General features: G+C 36.5%; 1 protein-coding gene and 3 non-coding genes across 4 annotated transcripts; all 4 read left to right on the top strand.

Moving 5' to 3' along the window:
* The first annotated feature begins 6479 nt into the window (after positions 1-6479).
* On the top strand, positions 6480-6552 carry TRNAV-CAC (transfer RNA valine (anticodon CAC)). Its single transcript has one exon. It is a non-coding gene; the product is annotated as a tRNA-Val (tRNA).
* A 65-nt stretch (positions 6553-6617) lies between these two features.
* Positions 6618-6690, top strand: TRNAV-CAC (transfer RNA valine (anticodon CAC)). The gene has a single exon. It is a non-coding gene; the product is annotated as a tRNA-Val (tRNA).
* Positions 6691-6755: 65 nt separating this feature from the next.
* TRNAV-CAC (transfer RNA valine (anticodon CAC)) lies at positions 6756-6828 on the top strand. Its single transcript has one exon. It is a non-coding gene; the product is annotated as a tRNA-Val (tRNA).
* A 5909-nt stretch (positions 6829-12737) lies between these two features.
* LOC149664102 (uncharacterized) lies at positions 12738-17772 on the top strand. Its single transcript, XM_089842127.1, has 6 exons — positions 12738-13260; positions 14223-14317; positions 15895-16030; positions 16390-16499; positions 17187-17405; positions 17475-17772. The coding sequence occupies exons 1-5, from the start codon at positions 13044-13046 to the stop codon at positions 17226-17228; spliced, it is 600 nt and encodes a 199-aa protein (XP_089698253.1). The 5' UTR covers positions 12738-13043; the 3' UTR covers positions 17229-17405; positions 17475-17772.
* The last annotated feature ends 1465 nt before the right edge of the window (positions 17773-19237 follow it).

Genomic DNA, 19237 nt, shown 5'->3' with positions numbered 1-19237 from the left:
AAGAAATTCCCGAACCGTAAGACTGTAGTGCGCGCGAGCACCATCCTGCAGTATCCACTTGCGTGCTCGGGTAGTTTTCCTACTGAAGCAGTGATAATTGATTTGTACTCTGAACTGATTGATTAAAGTCCGAAAAGGCGAACCGAAAGTTTAATGCCTTTACGAACAACGAATACGCGGACATGCATCTGTTGATAGGGGAATTTCGTGGTAATGCGAACGAAGCTGTGCTAAGGTACGCTGAACGATTTCCTAGGAGACGAGCACCAGACCCTCGCAGGTTCCACAATGTTGATCGACGATTACGGGAAAGTGGCGCGGTTAATCGTGGCCTCGGCGTTAGGGATCGCGGTATTGTTCGCCAAGAAGACGAGATAATGAACTACGCCATTAACGACCCTACGGTAAGCACCCGGCAAATCGCTCATTTCACGGGTATACCACAATCCCGCGTCTGGAGACTTCTTAGATCGAAAGGACTAAGGGCCTATCATTACCAGCGAGTTCCGGAGTTAACACCAAATGACTAATCACAGCGAGTTAATTTCAGCCGTTGGTTATTACAACGCGACGCAAACTATCCCAACTTCCTGTCAAGCATTCTTTCCATGGACGAAGCGCATTTTTCCAGAACAGGCATAATAAACCTTCACAATTTGTACTACTGGAATGCAGCAAACCCTCATTTAACTCGAGATGGAAGTCATCAGCATCAGTTTTCCATAAATGTCTGGCAACCATCTTGTTGGTCCGTTTATGCTTCCACCACATCTAACTGATGAAGCGTATTGAGAATTTCTTCGTTAAGATCTACTTTTACAATTGGAAGATGTCCCTTTGGCTAACCGAGCACGCATGTGGATCCTGCAGGATGGCGCTCCTGCGCACTACAGTCGTGCGGTTCGGGAATTTCTTAACGAACAATATCCAGGAGGATGGATAGGACGCGCTGGACCAGTGCTGTGGCCTCCCCGTTCTCCAGATTTAAATCCACTGGATTTATTCTTGTGAGGAACCATGAAAGCCATGGTTTACTTTTCACCCGTGCCAGCAAGAGACGTTCTTTGAGAGCAAATCCGGAAATGCTAAACAGTGTGCAAGGGTCTTTTAGACGTCAGGCTCAGGCATGCATCAACGTCAATGGTGCTCTGTTTGAGCAACTACTTTAATATGACGTTGAAGACCTTTTTCCTTCAATTTAATTATTTTTTTAAGCCGAAATAAAGAAATTTCCAAAAATTGTCGTTTTTTATTGAAAGTAAAGCTTGCACGTTTGCCCTCTGAATTTCATCCTCGCAAATAGCATCTCGACTTAAACTCTGACGTATTGAAGTACTTTTTATGCTTCGTCTGAAGAGAGTGAAAAGCTCTAGCTGTCTATCAGCGGAAGCTTGGAGGCAAAAATGTGAATTTGTAAGAACTTTTTTTTTGTTAGAGAGAAATGAGCCAGGTGGGAAAGACTCCGCGGGCTCGTAAGAACTTCTTAATTTGGCAATCACCGATGATAGCTCATTTTACACTACTCTTTACCTCTTGTTTAATACCCTCTTCAGACGACGCGTTAAAACCACTGCTTGCTTGAGAAAGATAGTGAGAGGCATTGTTAGATATCGCGAGTTTCTTCTGAAAACCTGAATTTCGTTTAACCAAAATCGCTTTAAGATCAGTTTGTTTTTTGTTTTTTTTTTCAAAAGTAACAAGAGTATTAAACAAGCTATGTCTTATTAGACCAAGACCGTCTGAAGGGGGTATTAGGGCCCAAATGGGCCCGGAGTTTAAGGGCTTGTAAATCTGTAACGGTTCGGTTTAGACCAAAACCGCTCAGGAAATTTCGACTCCAAATTTTGCATGGAATCTACTCTTACAAGGAACGCATACATCTCTGAATCACCCTGTATAAGCCTAATAATGGTTTCATATAAAAATGTTGTTTCAAAAACTGTAACAATAATATCAAAAACTGTAGCCCCAATATTAAATTCATCCCATTCCGGCATTCCCCAAACATAAAACCAGATTTGACCTATGTAAAAGATGGATTATTTCGTGCCGTAGAACTGAACTACTTTTGCGTTGTGGAAGTATTGTCGTAGTAAATTACCGAAAAACGGACACATGAAAGCTTTAATCGTCTTTGTTTACTTTAATCTATTTTATTAATGAGTCTTTCCAACTATTTGTTCCACCACATTTTTAAGCACTTCAGCTTAGAGATTGTTTCTGGATTAAGGCTTCCTCTCTTACACGTGACAAGATTCGACCCTTTGGAAAAAAACTTCTTCCGAAGGAACCAAATTGCAGGAATGCCATGTTGGCAACTCCCGGATACGTATCCTCATTAGCTTAATAAGTAAAAGATTATGCTGAACTTGCAGGACATAAAGCCAAAATAGTTAGTTTTGGACAGGGACCCGGTTTGATACTTATATCCATATCGTTAAAATTAACATAACATATGTATATGCAAAACATTAACGTGTAATATCAGTAGCTCATAATTACCGAACGATAAGACAATGTATCCCCAACGTTCAGAGAAATTTCGTAAGAGAGAATATTATTTTCCCGGAAAGGGGTATATCAGTTGGCTCAAAGCATTAAAAACTTTCGGTAAATAAATATTAAATAAAATTGCAAATCACAAAAATATACATACATAAATAATTTGAATTGATTCAAATAAATTAGGAAAGAAAAAATATATTCTTTTGCTAAAAGAATAAAATAAGAGAAAAAGATATCTCAGGTTGTGTCACTACGGCACGATGTGATGGGCGTAATCTGTCCAATCCTGTATTCTATGTGAAGGACAGGTTGGCTCTTCTAACCTCTGGTAATTACAGATGTTCAATACATTCTCTCCGTGACAGCTGATGCCACTGGGATAGACAAATATTTTCTTGCCATCTCTGCCAGCGTTGGCTATATTTTTATTTTACTTCTCCCCACTTCCCCCTATGTCTGGGATTTCAGGACCGTCTCGGCTTGGATGCATCAACAAATTTTCATCCAGATAGGTTTCCAGTTCTTGTTGTGGCACCTGTTCCCTTGCATCCTCCATTTTATTCAGGAACCTTAGTGATAGGGACTTATTTGGTATTTTTATTTAAGTGCTTAGTTATACATTAAATTTAAGATTTATGAAATTTTGAAATACTGTATGTGCTATTATCACGACCGTCTTCCAAATCCTTTAATAATAACTATATATACTTGTAATTTGTAGGTAGATGATTAATTATCTGTATTTACCTTCAAAAAATTCACGACTTTTTGTCTTGAATCTAGTATTGTAGTCCGGATCATTTAATTTTGGTGAAAACCTATCCTCCATTTGGGCTAACAATTCGGCTTTCATAAGTCCAAAATTTTCGCAGTCAAATGGGTAAATGGAATGAAAAGTTTCAATTAATTCCTCAATGAACGGATTGTCTCGGCTTGTAGCCGATCTGTCGCTTAATTCAACGGTTCAGGGAGTCCGATTATTTCTTTGGCCACTTCTCTCATGCCGTGTTCTAACGTAGGAAAATTTCGACCCAAAAAATTTTCTTTTTTCGCTTTGCGATGTGCTTTGTTTACGGCGACGACCATTAGAATTAATAATCAATTCCATTATGGCCTTAGAGGGAGAATAAACAAAGAAACTCGGAAAAATTGTGTTCTATGCGAACCAAAGCGGAACTAGCGCCAGGTTAAGAAAACGATTCATGGTGACTCATATGTTTACACACTAGTTTAGTTTTAAGCTCGAGGTTTGGTTCGTCTCTTGGCTATAATGCGCATTGATGGTATTCAGGCTATAGCCACGTCTGCTTACTCGCAATATACAGTCAAGAAGCATTCTAGTCTACGAGCCGAAACAATCGTTAAAGGGGCTCACTGGAGCTGTTGGGGTGAAGTCCGCTGTTAGTTCCGGGGAAAAACAAACAGCACTTGGGCCTTAAGGAATGGTGGGTGGGTAGCACTATGCTAACCAACAGTTTTATCCCCCTTCATTCCAACAGCTCATGGCAGTCCCTATAAGGTCGTGATGACATGTTGCCCAGTTAACATTAAGCAATACTATAAAAACTTACCTCGCAAATGCGCTCTCTAGCAAAGAAAAAAGCGTTCCAACGAACACCACGAATGGCAATTATGTCTTTCCCATTCGAATTGGTTTTTAATTCCATATTCCATTTAGACGACTTTCGGAAAGAAACTAAAATTTCATTGAGCTTTTCTGAAAAAGCTAGGACGGATCCATCGCTTTTTATACCGGTATTCACTACAAGTTGGATTGTAAGTTTTACAAAGCTATTTTTTCTTTCAACTAGGATAAAGAGGAATTTATATCCGGAAAATAGAAGGGACCGACGGTGGCAGGCACAAATCATCCACCATCTCAGAGGTACACGATGATTCTGCTTCGTTAATTATTTTTGATCCATCATCGATTTCTGAGATGGTGGGTCTCCTTTGGTGTGCAGAATGAACATCAACATCCTTGTCTTTAGCTTGGGAATCCCTTGGCTCTCTTTTCGTCAATTTCGTCACCATATATGGTGGATAAACTATTCAAATCTGTGAAAATAGTTCATTTATATAATTTGTAGTTTTACAACAATACATACTTCTGTCAAAGTCTGAACGTTGGACCGAGTCGGAGTCGTTCGAATTTCGGGCAGCTTCATCAAACTCTTGCTGAAATTGAAAAAGCAATTCATCAACGAATAAGTCAGTCATAACCTATAAAAAGTACTATATTTCATAAATTGTTGTTTTAGTTCAAAATGCTTTACTCACTTGGCCAATTTTTAGGTCGGCTTCACTCAGCACCAGCTTCAACCCGACTAAAATGTTGGCACCCGTATCTTTGTCCTCAAACATCTTAAAGCGAAGAGTTATATTTTGACAACTATGTTTCGTCAATAAACTCGACTCTAATTCCCAGTAATGCTTCCCTTAAATGTGCAATTTTCGCTGGAAAATTTTGAAAATTGGCTTGGATTTTCACTTTTACCTTGGCTACTAACACTTCCAAGTCTCATGTAATGATCCTCCTTGACCTGTGGTGTATGGTATGCCATCATTCTCCTGAATGCGCAGCCTTTGGATATGGCAAGGGGAAAACCGTCAACGGTGACAAGTTCCACTATGAAGCTTTTAAAAATTCCTTGCTCAATCGACAAACTTTCATTTTTCTTTTCTTAGACACATTTATGGGTATTTCCGCTGCAATTCTTTAAGAGGCACTTGCTCTGAGGAACCATATACATATTTGAGAAATAATCTGTAATATCCGGCACCTGCGATGACGACGAAAATTTTATAGCCACAATTTTTGTAACCGTCCATAAACTACGTCACGCGAAAAATAGGATACTTGAAAGAAAGTCAAAGAAGTCAAAGACGAGTTGAGGGTATCAGTAATAAATGGCTGTCCCGGAGAGATTCGTAATAAAAATTTCTTTCAGGCCGAAGCGTACGGAAGCAATAATGTTGGCTGGGAAGGAGGATTTATTTAAATTTAAATGTTCCGTTGATAAAACACAAAAATAATGTAACTAAATTATTGGTGTAAACGCCCAAGGTGAAGTTTTCTGTGTGTTCAGTGTTGTTAGTACCCAAAGTGCTGCATATTTTAGCCTAAGAAAATAACTTATTGTTCGTTAGCGCCCACAAGACCAAATCCCACCCCAAAGTAAAATCATACCCGTTAGTAGCAAGTAGGAGAAAATAGCAGTGAGAGAAAACCGGAAACGAAGAGAGATCCGTGGAAAATTTCAGTATAAAAGTCCCAGTTTCGGTACACCAAATTTAGTAATACTCTCGACCGTTGTCGGTGCAAGGTCTAGCTCTTCTCGTTTTAGCCTCTGCCTAGCTCGCGCGTATAATGTCTCAATTAGATCCATAGCCTGCTATAAATTTTTCTAGCGACGTAAAAATCGACGGCTTAGTAGTGATTAACTTCTCATGGACCGTTTGGTTGCTGTAAAATGTCCGTCAATCAAGTTTCTTTTGCTTATCACAAAAGAAAGAGTTACCAGCGCGGTAAAAGGTTCGCGATATTTAAAAGATTATAGACACGTGTACCTTATAAAACTGTTTGAGGTGTGGGATGTAGTCCTAAGGCTTGCGTTTTACTCGGCCGAGGAAGGCGTTTCATATTCTACAGGACCGGTAGGCCCTTGTAGATATGACTTGATACCGTTTTGTAACGTTAAAGTAATATTCACCCGCTTTTACTAATTTCTTATGGAGATTAACATGGGTTTTTCGTGATTTTTCCCCACCGATAACTTAAAAACTACAGCGAAGATACTTTTCGGAATTATCTTAAATTAACAATTAAGTATTCAGTGTGTGCTATCGGCCAGCTTGATCAAAACAATTAAGTCTAAGTATGTTAATTTTACTTAATTACAGAAGTACGGATTTGACCATCGTAATTGGACATAATAATTAGCTAGATCTCTTGGAAAACTCAGTGTTTCTACGTGTCTGTAGTGTGGTGGTTATCACGTCCGCTTCACACGCGGAAGGTCCCTGGTTCGAGCCCTGGTAGATACATGTATTGACCATCGTGATAGGACATAATAATTAACTAGATCTCTTGGAAAACTCAGTGTTACTACGTATCTGTAGTGTGGTGGTTATCACGTCCGCTTCACACGCGGAAGGTCCCAGGTTCAAGCCCTGGTAGATACATGTATTGACCATCGGGATTGGACATAAGAATTAGCTACATCTCTTGGAAAACTCAGTATTACCACGTATCTATGGTGTAGTGGTTATCACGCCCGCTTCACACGCGGAAGGTCCCAGGTTCGAGCCCTGGTAGATACATGTATTGACCATCGGGATTGGACATAAGAATTAGCTAGATCTCTTGGAAAACTCAGTATTACCACGCATCTATGGTGTAGTGGTTATCACGCCCGCTTCACACGGGGGATGTCCCACGTTCGAGCCCAGGAAGATACATGTTTTAACCATCGTGATTGGGCATAATAATTAGCTAGATCTCTTAGACTTACCACGTTACTGTGGTGTAGTGGTTATAATAAATATTTAACAATTATTTCACTTCACTTGGTTTAATAATGTGACATAGGTAGCTTACTTTTTCCCTATTTTTAAAACCATTAAACTAAGTAATATTAGAAGTTCAACAGACTGTCTAAAAAAGATGTTAAAAGCCACTGTAAATGGTGCTTAAATGCCTAATATTTCCTTAATACTTGCGAATAATCTTAGTAAATGGCGTGAATTGATCATAGAAATGGGGTTAAAGTACACCCTAAATGATGTCTTTTTTGGCACTGGAAAAAACAGCATATATGGTGTTTCAATGCACCATTATATTTTAGAGTGCAAATGTATGACGGTAAAGCAAACATAATTATTCAAAATTTAATTACATTAAGACTGAAGTGACAGATATTATATAAAAACGTCTTGGTTTGGACCAAGGCCGAAAAAACAAACGATATGTGTGAGGTTTATCAATTGACTGAAGTTCAGATATTTAAATTTTTTTCTAGTTATTTTTATCAACTCAATCCTTAATCAATATTTAATTCAATCAACTGATTTTACTGTTAATCGATCTAATCCCTCTAAATTAATTGAAAGAATTACATATCTACGCTTTTTCAAGAACAATTACATTTTCCGAAAACATTTTATCATGAATTTAATTATTATGAAGGGATTTCGTGTCGATACTCACTAACTTGCGATCACCTTGACCGACATAGTTTTAATTGTCGCTGGCTTGAAAAATTTCCAAGTTTGCACCAAAAGAAGTTCATATCTGTTTTAAGTTGTTGATAAGACTGTCGTTTACAGTGAATGTCGTCTACTTAAGACAAAGCAACAAAGTTTATCCTGTGTGGTAAAGGGTAAAGATCACATAAACAGAAATACTTCTCAGTACTTGTTATATAAATTTCCCGCGGAAATAATATGGTTAAACACATCATTCATTACTAGTTATGTCAAGAAGGTCACATTTAACTCCGACAACCCCCCCCCCCTTCCTTCCCCTTTCCCAATATATGGCATTTTATAATCACCAGTGGTTTCAGTGTATGGATCATCTGAGCCGTCGCAACACACTCAGCCAATATTACCATAGACTGAGTTATGACCAAGAAATTCTTAAGTACGGAAATGGAAGTTCCAGTGCAACTTTACCATCATAGAGGCGACAATAGAAATATAGCATTTCGATATACGAAATTAAATCTATAAATTCGCATAACACCCTTGTTTGGAATCCACGATTAAATATTTACATTTTCCATTCGAGTTATACCAAAGTTCGCTTGCTCTTTTTAGACATCCAGTAGAACATTTCAAATATTCAATACTGTACCCTCAACACGTACTCCACTCAAAATAATTATTTTCATGATAAAATGTTTTCGAAAAATGTAATTGTTCTTGAAAAAGCGTAGATATGTAATTTTTTCAATTAATTTAGAAGGACTAGATCGATTAACAGTAAAATCAGTTGATTGAATTAAATATTGATTAAGGATTGAGTGGATAAAAAGAACTAGAAAAAAATTTCAATATCTGAACTTCAGTCAATTGATAAACCTCACACATATCGTTTGTTTTTTCGGCCTTGGTCCAAACGAAGACGTTTTTTTTACGCAATATAAGCCTTAAAGGTCTTCTGGCCGCGCCCCTTAATAGCGCGAAGAGAGAACGGCCCCGCATAGTCGACTCCAACCTTTAAAAAGGCTCCGACTGGGTTAACGCGAGCTGCTGGTAGATCTGCCATCTGTTGCTTTAGGGTAGTAGACTTCTGCCTTGTGCATTGTACGCATTTTCGGACGTGAAACCTGACGGCGTCTCTGATACCAAATATCCAATACCGACGTTGCAGAACAGTCGTGAGTAATTGAGGTCCGGCATGGAGATGTTTGAGATGCTCGTAAGTAATTAGTAGATCCGTTAGTTTACTTCGTCGTGGCAAGATTACTCTGAGAGAGCGGTAGCTCTCCCTTACGAAAACATTCTTTGTAATCTTTAAGAAATTTCGAAAGGGTCTTATGGTAGGCTTGGGAGAGGTATCCAAGGAAAATTTCCTTAAAGATACTCTTAAGACATATCTACAGAGACCTATAGATAAAACTCTATGGAAACAATTCGTAGATTTTTCTAAAGATATTCTTTAAAATTGCTCCAATATAATTTTCTTAACAACTATTTCTCAAGTCGTTTTAAGAAACATGTAAAGAGTCTTTAGGAAACATATTCCTAAGAGTATTATTTTCATTCGTACAAAGAATATTTTAAAGAAATTTCAAAAAAACCTTCCTAAGAATATTTTATCGATGGTTACAAAGAATTTTTTAAAGAAATTTCAGGAAAAAACCTTCCTGAGAATATTTTATCGATACCTACAAAGAATATTTTAAAGAAATTTCAGGAAAAACCTTCCTAAGAATATTTTTTCGATGCCTACAAAGAATATTTTAAAGAAATTTCAGGAAAAACCTTCCTTAGAATATTTTATCGATGCGTACAAAGAATATTTTAAAGAAATTTCAGAAAAAACCTTCCTGAGAATATATTATTCATTCGTACGAAGAAACATTTATAGAAATTTCTGGAAAAACATTCATGATAATATATTATGGAAAGAAGGTTTCAAATGTTTTACAAGATTTTAAGCATTCTTAGTAATAGTTTTCCGATTCCTACATGAGTTTTTATAGGCTCAAAAAAATAATTTCTCAGGGTATTATAAACATTTATATATATTAAAGACTTCGTTGAAAAAATATTCCTAGGAATAATTTATTGATTTTATAGGCCTGTCGACAATTTGTTTCTTTGAAATGATATTTTTAAAGTTTGGTATATTTTAAAAACCTTGATTTAATTCTGCAATTTGCTTCTGTTAGTTGCCTTCTAAGACAGTTTTTACAACCGACAAAATAGTTTTGTTTTTTAAATGAAAATGAACACATTTTCTCAATGTAGTATTAATATTTAAAGGGATCAACGATATTTTAGAGGTCTCTTTGACAATATAGAAATTTTTTAAGTGCGTATCAATTTGATTATTTAGCGTAATTCTAACTGCAGGCTTCACGATTTTTACATTTTGGGCAGATATGAAATTTTCATTGTTACTTCTATTTGAAATTATAAGTCGTTTTCCGTTATACAAAAATATGTGTCGTCAGTTTTTTTACCTCTTGTATGGCTAACAAAGGTTTTTCCGTTTAATGAAACTTTTCAGTGAAAAGACACATCCGATATATTTATGTTATTATCGTCGAAAGCTTTTAAATCTTTTTCGGAAGGAAACGTACTTGAAGATGTAATTCCAAGATTTATATGGTTTACTGAAATGGTTTTTGTGGATGGGAAAAGACTGTAATATTTCGTTAATTTGTCAAAATACCGCTCTATGAGATAATTATCTTGAAATGCGTTTCCATGCATGACTAATGGAGGAATATTTTGCAAAAGCAGGTATTTTTGGGCAATTTGCAATTGGACGTGCTGAGTACCATTAAAGAGCTTAAGGATGCGGCCATTGTTTGACTCAAATGGAAAAGCAGAATAATTCCACATGAGACCCCAATTAGACACACATTCCACTAGGTGGGAGACCTGGTGAATGTTAAATGTCATATTGTCTTTTCCGTAAAGATTTTCATAATTAAAAAAAATTCTTTAACATTTCTTTGCATTTCAAACACCATGTCCATCGCTATACTCTCGGCCAGTAAACTATGAAAAATCTTTACGAATAATATCCAATTTTGATAGTATTGTTCGGGTAAAATGTCTTTCAAAACAACAGGCGAATAAAAAAGTGCCCATGCTTGCCACTCTGAAGCTTTCCAGTAGGCTCTTTTCGTAAGAGATCTTGGCTTCCGGGAAAATTCTTTGGGTACTTTAATTGATAAGAGACGCCGATCAATCTCATTTAATTTTGCACCCAGATAGTACATCTCATCGTTGTATTTTGAATTAAGCCAAATATTTGTGGTAGCCCTTATCACTCCCAAATCTAAACAATGCATATAGTCCACAATAATATCTTCATGAACATCGAAATTATTGAGTTCAAATAGGACAGTTGGTCCCTTTACACCATTTGATATGTAACCTTCTTCTACAGAAATTTTAGAATCTTCAAGAAAACTACTATGTCCTCTTCGCTGAAATACGCCGGCTTGCATTCCATAAACCCTATTATGACCAGCTCCTCTAATTACTACTTCACCGGGATTTAAACACCAAGGACATCCATATTCACCGTTAAACTGTGACATATTCATAATCATGCATCTTGCAATTGCATCAACAGTGCAAGGTCCAGGGTAAACTCGAGTGTTTAATAGTTCCATATTTGTTCTTCGCCAATTTATTCCTTCGTCGGACAGTAAATTCATTGTGGTGACAAATGGTTTCAAAAATGCATTCATATTGGGTTTATTTTCACCAAACCAGAGACTAGCAATCATTGTATTTCTAGCACGTATATTAAATGGCAATTCATTAATTGTAAATTGCAGTGGCCAAATATTGAATGTTGATGAGTCGAAAACTGGTACTCCATCTGTGTTCCACGTGATAGTTATATCGGTGCTGGCCCTTTTCTTCTTCGTGCAACAGCGGGATTCAGTAATGTCCGAAACGTCAAAAGAGCTGTTTTTAACTGTGAGCTCGGGATTCAAGAGCTCTAAGATAGTTTTAATTTGGTCCGCAAAATCAAATACTAGAAAGTAATTTCCAGACTTGATCATATTGTCTATATTTGATGATGTTTCGCAAGCAGCACACTCTAAACATATCTCTCCGTCTATTGGTACTCCCAAGTAGTTGTTGCATTCTTTATTTTGGCAGTAAAAATGTTGCACGACCAAGTTCTTTGTTCCAGAAAAATGCTTAAAGAACTGGTATTTCGTTGGAGGAAATGACGAATTTTTTGGTAAGTGCCAGTAGAGTAGTTCTAAAAGGCTTTTTGTAGCTTCATCAGATGAATGAAATCTTAATATATGGCTCATTACTAAAAGAAGGCTTTCCTTCGCCGTAAGGTTAGAGCCTTCATAAATTGGTTTATCCTAAAAATAAATTTTAAAATTTATTTTACGAAACGTGTACATCAAATATTTTATTTTTACGCGTAATTCTTACCATTTCATCTGTTACTTGTTCTTCGGTATTGTGAATAAATATTAAATCAGATGACTGATCGTTATCAGAAGAAAACGAGGAACTACTACTTAAACTATGGGTTTCTGCATTTTCCTCGATCCTGAAATACCTTGTTTAGTTTCGTTGAAATGTCTAAAAATTATAATTTTTTAACCTTTGTTCTTCGTCCGATGATGAATTAATTTGCTGTACGCCAGTAACAATTTCCATTTCAGTTTCCGAATCAGAAGATGTAGATGCATAATTAAAATAGTAGGATCGACCTTACTAGGCTCTATATAGCATGGTGGTTTAGAAGCATTTTTATGTTTTTTTCTGTAACGTGCAAGTGATCTTTTGGGTATTTTCAAGTTTCTTGACCATACGTAACCCTTATAACTTGACATAATTATCTAATATTTAAGATGATTTTTTAACTAATTTTAGGCCTATATGAAGTTCACTTAAAGAGCGTTTGAAAGTAATAAAATTTCGCTACCTTAGCAAAACTGGAACTTTATCTTAAAAATTCTCTGACAGGTTGGAGACTTTTCGAGAATAGTATTTTTTTGGTATATAGTGCACGGAATTTCTCGAAAGTGTCCGACCAACCGAAATTCTTTCTCTTTCGCATCTTAGGGGAGGAAGACGATTTTGACGATTTCGGTAGTTTTCCACAGAATCCACACTCGCGTACCTCTCTGCTATAACCCCTTCCTTAAGGGCGTTAATCCCCCTCACAATGGAATTTTTTTTCTACCCAGAGGCCAGAGCGGGTCAGCGGCCCCACCTTAGTTTAGTATATTTCTTCTTTGGTGAAGGTAAAAGCTAAAATTTCTTGAACGAAAGTAGGTACGCATCAGTACTTAGTAATAAAGTTAAAAATAATGCCGCCTGCAAAAGCAACAACTGGCTTACACATGCTAATAAAATGGTCAACCGAAGAAAACTGTTGGGATAACTATTCTATTAGTAAACTATGCGATAGTGATTTAGCGTATAAAATAGCTTCCGCCACCGACTATACAGAATATTTGAATAAGGAAGTGTCCGTTAATTGGAAAGAAGGAGAAGATTCTTCACTCGGAAAAATTATGGCACTCGGTGAGTAAAATTTAACTATGAATACATTTTTATAATGAAACGAATAGGCAAATTACCCGTTAATCGTTAAAGGGAGTATACATAACTCCCGTGCTAGGAGGATCCATACCATTTTCAATAGGAGGCCTGGCTTTAGCCGCCTCCTCGTGTAACACCTGAAGCCTGGCCTCCGTGTATAAATGGTATGGATCCTCCTAGCATGGGAACTATGTATCTACTTTGCGCTCAAGGTGGTAGTCTAAAGTTCACATGTATGCTTAAAAGAAGTTATTTTCAATTCCAAAAGTTACGATTGGAATCAAGCCATCTCGTAGGCTAACAAATGTTTGTTTGATTTGCTGTATACTCCCTTTAAAGGAGGTATACATAGTTTACAGACTAGGAGGATTTATACCATTTACACTAGGAGGCCAGGCGACGTAGGGTGTAAAAAACGTCTCGTCTATCTTCTAGTGTAAATGGTATGAATCCTCCTAGTCTGTATTCCGTCGTGTTTCTCCGTCTTTTCGTCGAATTCGACCGCGTTTTATTACATCTTTTAATCGGCTCACGCTCTTGAGAATTTTTGAATGTGAAGATAAACATTTTTGCTAAATTGTGCATTTTATTAGTTATTTAATAAACTTAAATGAAGACGCCTGAGAATTTTTAAAAATTTACCGTCAGAAGGAATAGGTAACATAGGCCCAGGCTAGTCTCTTAGTGCTATACATAGTTTGCACTCTTTGAAAAACATGGAGGATTCATACCAATTACCCAAGGAGGCCAGGCTACTAAGGCAACCACAAAGCAGAGGCTTTTTGGCTACTTTTTGGCCCGCCAGGTAGTAGCCTGACCCCCTTGTAACAGGTATGAATCCTCCATGTTCTTCAATAAGTGCAAACTATGTATAAAATAACCAGATCCTTGAACTTTATTAATTTTCTTGTATAATTTATAATCATAATTTACCCTTTTCATAGGAGGATCTGATGAAATGGAGAAAGTACTAAAGAGAGAAACCAATAAAACTTCAAAAGGGAAAAAAAACACTAAAAAAGGGCAACCTATTAGGAAGGTAGGAATACAGTGTAAAATCTAAACTAAATTTTTAGATATTGCGAATGTATACATATTTAAAGGGGTAATGAAGAAGCCTAACTTAATTTTTCACGAAACGTTTTATATCATAACATCTCCAGACCGAGTTTTATTCGGGGACTTATCTGTGACCCTTTATGACAGCTAAAGTTGTGTTCAGTCGGAATTGATATAATAGGGAAATCCAAGGCGGACGAATACACAACGTTAAATCTCTTTGGAAAGAAAGTAGGCGCACTCAAGTCCGACTGAACACGAGTGTAGAGTAGTGTCGGTAGAGAGGGGAGTAGACGGTGTATCTCTCCCTCGAGGCGTGCTTTTGTAAGAGGGGATACTGTACGCGCCTGGTAGGGGGATGACACTGAGCTAAGAAATAGAAGGGTATGACGTTTGCATACGTAGGCATTACTCTATAGTGAATTTTCATTTATCCTCAAGTCTCTATGTTCGAAATTTTGTTGGAAAATGGAAGTTTAGCGAGCCTAAATCACAACTTTGATGATTAATTACAAATTAAAAAGAACGTTTTTTTTAGATATCCCAATTTTTATGCATAGTTTAACAGCCTTAATAATTTAAAAATGTCTTTTTTACATGATTCATTACTACTTTAAAGGGAGGTTGAAAAAAAAATAGAGGGATTTTTAATGGATACTTCTTTTAATTATAAGACCTATCTGCATAGTTAAACATTCAGATAATATCCCCGAATCATTTCAAAAATCAAAATAGATTCACATTTCACGGATAAATTGATTTGAGCCTACGACTAATCGTGCTCCCTGCCTTCCAACTAACAAAATACTAGCGGCATGCTTTATGTCGCGCCGCGTTTGGCACATCGTGAGCATTATTTATCACATCTCGCGCTAACAGCGCTCGGCGTGTTACGTAAATTTTGTTAACTGAAAGGCAGGGTGTTATGTGATTGGTCGAAGCATGGATAAAGAATGCGCGTGAGGAAATTTGATTTCACGCTATAGGATCGGCAACTCCCTATCTCGAACGACAGCTTATTCTGTATATACTCTGTTACAAGATCGGTTGTCAGCACGCGCAAAGCTAGGTTTCTATGTAATCTAGCCTTGCGCGTGCTGACAAGAGACAAAAAACTTCAGGATCTTCAGGATTTAAAATCGTTTAAAATATCCTGAAGTTTTTTGTCTCTTGTCAGCACGCGCAAGGCTAGATTACATAGAAACCTAGCTTTGCGCGTGCTGACAACCGATGTTGTAACAGAGTATATACAGAATAAGCTGTCGCTCGAGATAGGGAGTTGCCTATCCTGTAGAGTGAAAACAAATTTCCTCACGCGCATTCTTTATCCATGGTCGAAGGTTCAATTTTCAATTTGTCGGTGAATCTGAATATATAAATTTGTTTTTCTAAAATTATTCTGGGATATTTCCTGAATTTTTTACTATGCAGATAGGACTTATAATTAGTAGAAGAATGGATAAATGATTTTCCTTTTCTTCCTCCTTTAAGTTACTTAAATATACTCCTTAACACTTGCAAAGACTCGATTTATCTACATGTTTTTTATTTTTAAAGCAACATCAAGAAATTTTGTCCAATGTGGAGAAAACGAGAAATGAAAATGAGGAATATTTGATTGCCAAAATTGATAAGCTAAAAGCAAAAAACAAACACTTGCTGGAAGAAATAGAAAGGCTTCAAAAATTTAAAGGTATGTGCAAGTTCACTTTTACTTTTCTACCACGTGTTTACTCTAAAGACAAATTCGGAAAGCTAGTCCTTTTCAGTTTAAAACTCTTGGCCAGATTAAGGGGGGCAGTGTGGGCCCGAGCGATGGGTGGCGCCTAAATTTTAAGCCTTCCTCCTGAGCGAGTGTACAAACTGATGAAATGATGTGTTCAGTCACTAAATTAGGGGCGCATATTTTCCGTTTTCCCCCTGGGCGCCACTTGTCTTAATCCGGCCCTGTTAAAATTGCATGCTTTACAAAAAAATCTAGTGTAAACTAGTTTTCTGGATTAATTCCTACAATCACTATTAAAACCTAACATCATATTAACATAATTATAGAAGTGGACCGCTGGATTAAAAGGCTGAAAACCTCTCACGAAAAACTTGAAAGTGTTCTTTCGGGTGATGTTTTAAATGGATTTGCACGCAAGACTACAGAATTTGAAATGGTATGTTCAAATATGGAATATGGATTAAAGTTTATCTTTTGTTCCATTAGCTAAGGCCATGCACGTTCACACTTCACCATTTCAAACCGTTCAGAACCGTTTTGGAAAGGTCAAAATGTAAAATATTGCCGTTAATTATAGAGATTTTTCATGAGAAAATAAAATTATAATATAATATAATGTATTTTACCTTTCCAAAGTTTTTCCAAGCAGTTTGAAACTGCTTAATGTGTCAAATTTTTTTGTTAAGAGCGTGACAACCAGAACTACCAAGTTTCTAAGATTTTTACATAAATTCTACTTTCTTTTGGAAATTATGCATTTTAGATTTATGGTTTCATCTTGAATTAAGTAAAAAAATCAGTTAACAAATTAAAATCTTAATTGACTGGAGAATAATATCATTAAAGCTTATAATATGTTTTAAATATAATTGTTTCAAATTTCATCAAGATGAAACTTTGAAACTAATTCAAATTTTGCCAAAAGAATGGAGATTCGATGAAAATTTCAATGAAATATGAGTTTATTTTACATATTTCTCATAAAAATAATAATTGTGGGTGGCTTTAAATCAAAACCGCTTTGGCAAAAAACTTGGACTTACTGTCATGAAATAATCTAAAGCTCACTAAAACATTAAATAAGTTATTTTGTGTTCTGAAATTTTCTAATTGTACATTTAAGGTGGACTTAGGAAATGGAGTGGAAATAAAAAAGGAGAGTTGATAAATTTGGAACATGCCAGCAATGGTAATGCGAAATTTTTCGCTCGTTCTTTATTACTTGGACTATTTTCTATTGATGAGCTATGTAATGGATCCATTAGTGGAAAAAAAACGAACGCATTCAAAGACCACGAAGCTCGAAAAATGCTAGATCCTGTCAAAATTAACACGATATTAAGTAAATAAAAATAATATATATTTTGTTTTTTTTTTCGAGATAATTATTCAGTATATTAATATTATCTAGCATACACAATGAACAAATTCCAAGTGGATAAAACTTCCGTGAAACAATCCATCCAGAGCAAAATAAAGGAAGTTCGAAATAAGAGAGAAATGATGCTGAAAAAAACTAATCAGGAAGGTAATCAGGAAAGAAGAGCGCTTGCCGAAGACGATATCGTCGTAACCGAGCAAAACTTGGTCCAACAAAACAACGAACCAAATGATCTTGACAAGATTCTATCAAACAATCATCAAGAAATCTAACTAATGCTTGTTAAATAATTGAAATTTAAAATTAAAATTAAAGATAACGATTTTGGACTTAACTAATTTTTAATGCTGACAAAATACAGAGGGAGTTTTGGAATGGTTGAGTTTTGTGGAATGTTGACGGGAGGTACGTTTGTGGAATATTGAAGGGAGTTTTGAGGAAAATCGGCGGTAGTTTTGAGGCATGTCGGAGGGAGTTTAATGACATATGGGAGGGAGTTTTGAGGCATATCGGTGAAAGTTTTGAGGTACATCGGAGGTAGTTCTAAGGAATATTAGAGGACGTTCTGTAGAATAGAAATAGGTAGTTCTATAGATAATTAAAGGACGTTCTATAGAATATTAGAGGGAGATTTAAGGAAACTTGGAGGGACTTCTGAGAAAAATCAAGGGAGTTCAAAGGAATATCGTAGAGAGTTTTAAAGAATATCGGATGAATTTCTAAAGAATATTAGATATCGTTTTGAGAAAAATAGGATGGTGTTCTAAAGAATATTAGATATCGTTTTGAGAAAAATAAGATGGTGTTCTAAAGAATATTAGAGGGAGTTCTAAAGAATATTAGGAGTAATTCTAAAGAATATTAGAGGGAGTTCTAAAGAATATCGAAGGGAGTTCTAAAGAATATCGAATGGAGTTCTAAAGAATATCGAAGGGAGTTCTAAAGAATATCGAAAGGAGTTTTGTGGAAAATCCGAGATTGTTTTGAGGAATATCCGAGGTTGTTCTGAGGAATATCCGAGGTTGTTTTGAGGAATATCCGAGGTTGTTTTGAGGAATATCCGAGGTTGTTTTGAGGAATATCCGAGGTTGTTCTGAGGAATATCCGAGGTTGTTTTGAGGAATATCCGAGGTTGTTTTGAGGAATATCCGAGGTTGTTTTGAGGAAAATCCGAGATTGTTCTGAGGAATATCCGAGGTTGTTTTGAGGAATATCCGAGGTTGTTTTGAGGAATATCCGAGGTTGTTTTGAGGAATATCCGAGATTGTTTTGAGGAATATCCGAGATTGTTTTGAGGAATATCCGAGGTTGTTCTGAGGAATATCCGAGGTTGTTTTGAGGAATATCCGAGATTGTTTTGAGGAATATCCGAGGTTGTTTTGAGGAATATCCGAGGTTGTTTTGAGGAATATCCGAGGTTGTTTTGAGGAATATCCGAGGTTGTTTTGAGGAATATCCGAGGTTGTTCTGAGGAATATCCGAGGTTGTTTTGAGGAATATCCGAGGTTGTTTTGAGGAATATCCGAGGTTGTTTTGAGGAATATCCGAGGTTGTTTTGAGGAATATCCGAGGTTGTTTTGAGGAATATCCGAGGTTGTTTTGAGGAATATCCGAAGTTGTTTTGAGGAATATCGGAGGGATCTTTGAGAAGATCGGAAGGAGTTCTAAAGAATATCGGAGGGATCTTTGAGAAGATCCCCATGGAGTTCTAAAGAATATCAGGAACAGTTCTAAGGAAAAGGGGTGGAAATTTTCCAAAGTATATTCTTCGGAACTATTAATAGGAACACAAA

The sequence above is a fragment of the Phalangium opilio genome, unplaced genomic scaffold, assembly GCF_054372755.1.
Source record: "Phalangium opilio isolate 3A_F unplaced genomic scaffold, DU_Popi_V2 ptg000061l_1, whole genome shotgun sequence".
Taxonomy (NCBI): Eukaryota; Metazoa; Arthropoda; class Arachnida; order Opiliones; family Phalangiidae; genus Phalangium; species Phalangium opilio.
This window is presented reverse-complemented; position numbering and strand designations above follow the sequence as displayed.

Excerpts from the sequence above, each read along its gene's own strand:
- LOC149664102 (XM_089842127.1), top strand. The coding sequence starts at position 13,044 with ATGCCGCCTGCAAAAGCAACAACTGGCTTACACATGCTAATAAAATGG. Across the intron at positions 13,261-14,222 it reads CGGAAAAATTATGGCACTCG|GAGGATCTGATGAAATGGAG; the intron begins GTGAGTAAAATT and ends CCCTTTTCATAG. Across the intron at positions 14,318-15,894 it reads AAGGGCAACCTATTAGGAAG|CAACATCAAGAAATTTTGTC; the intron begins GTAGGAATACAG and ends TTATTTTTAAAG.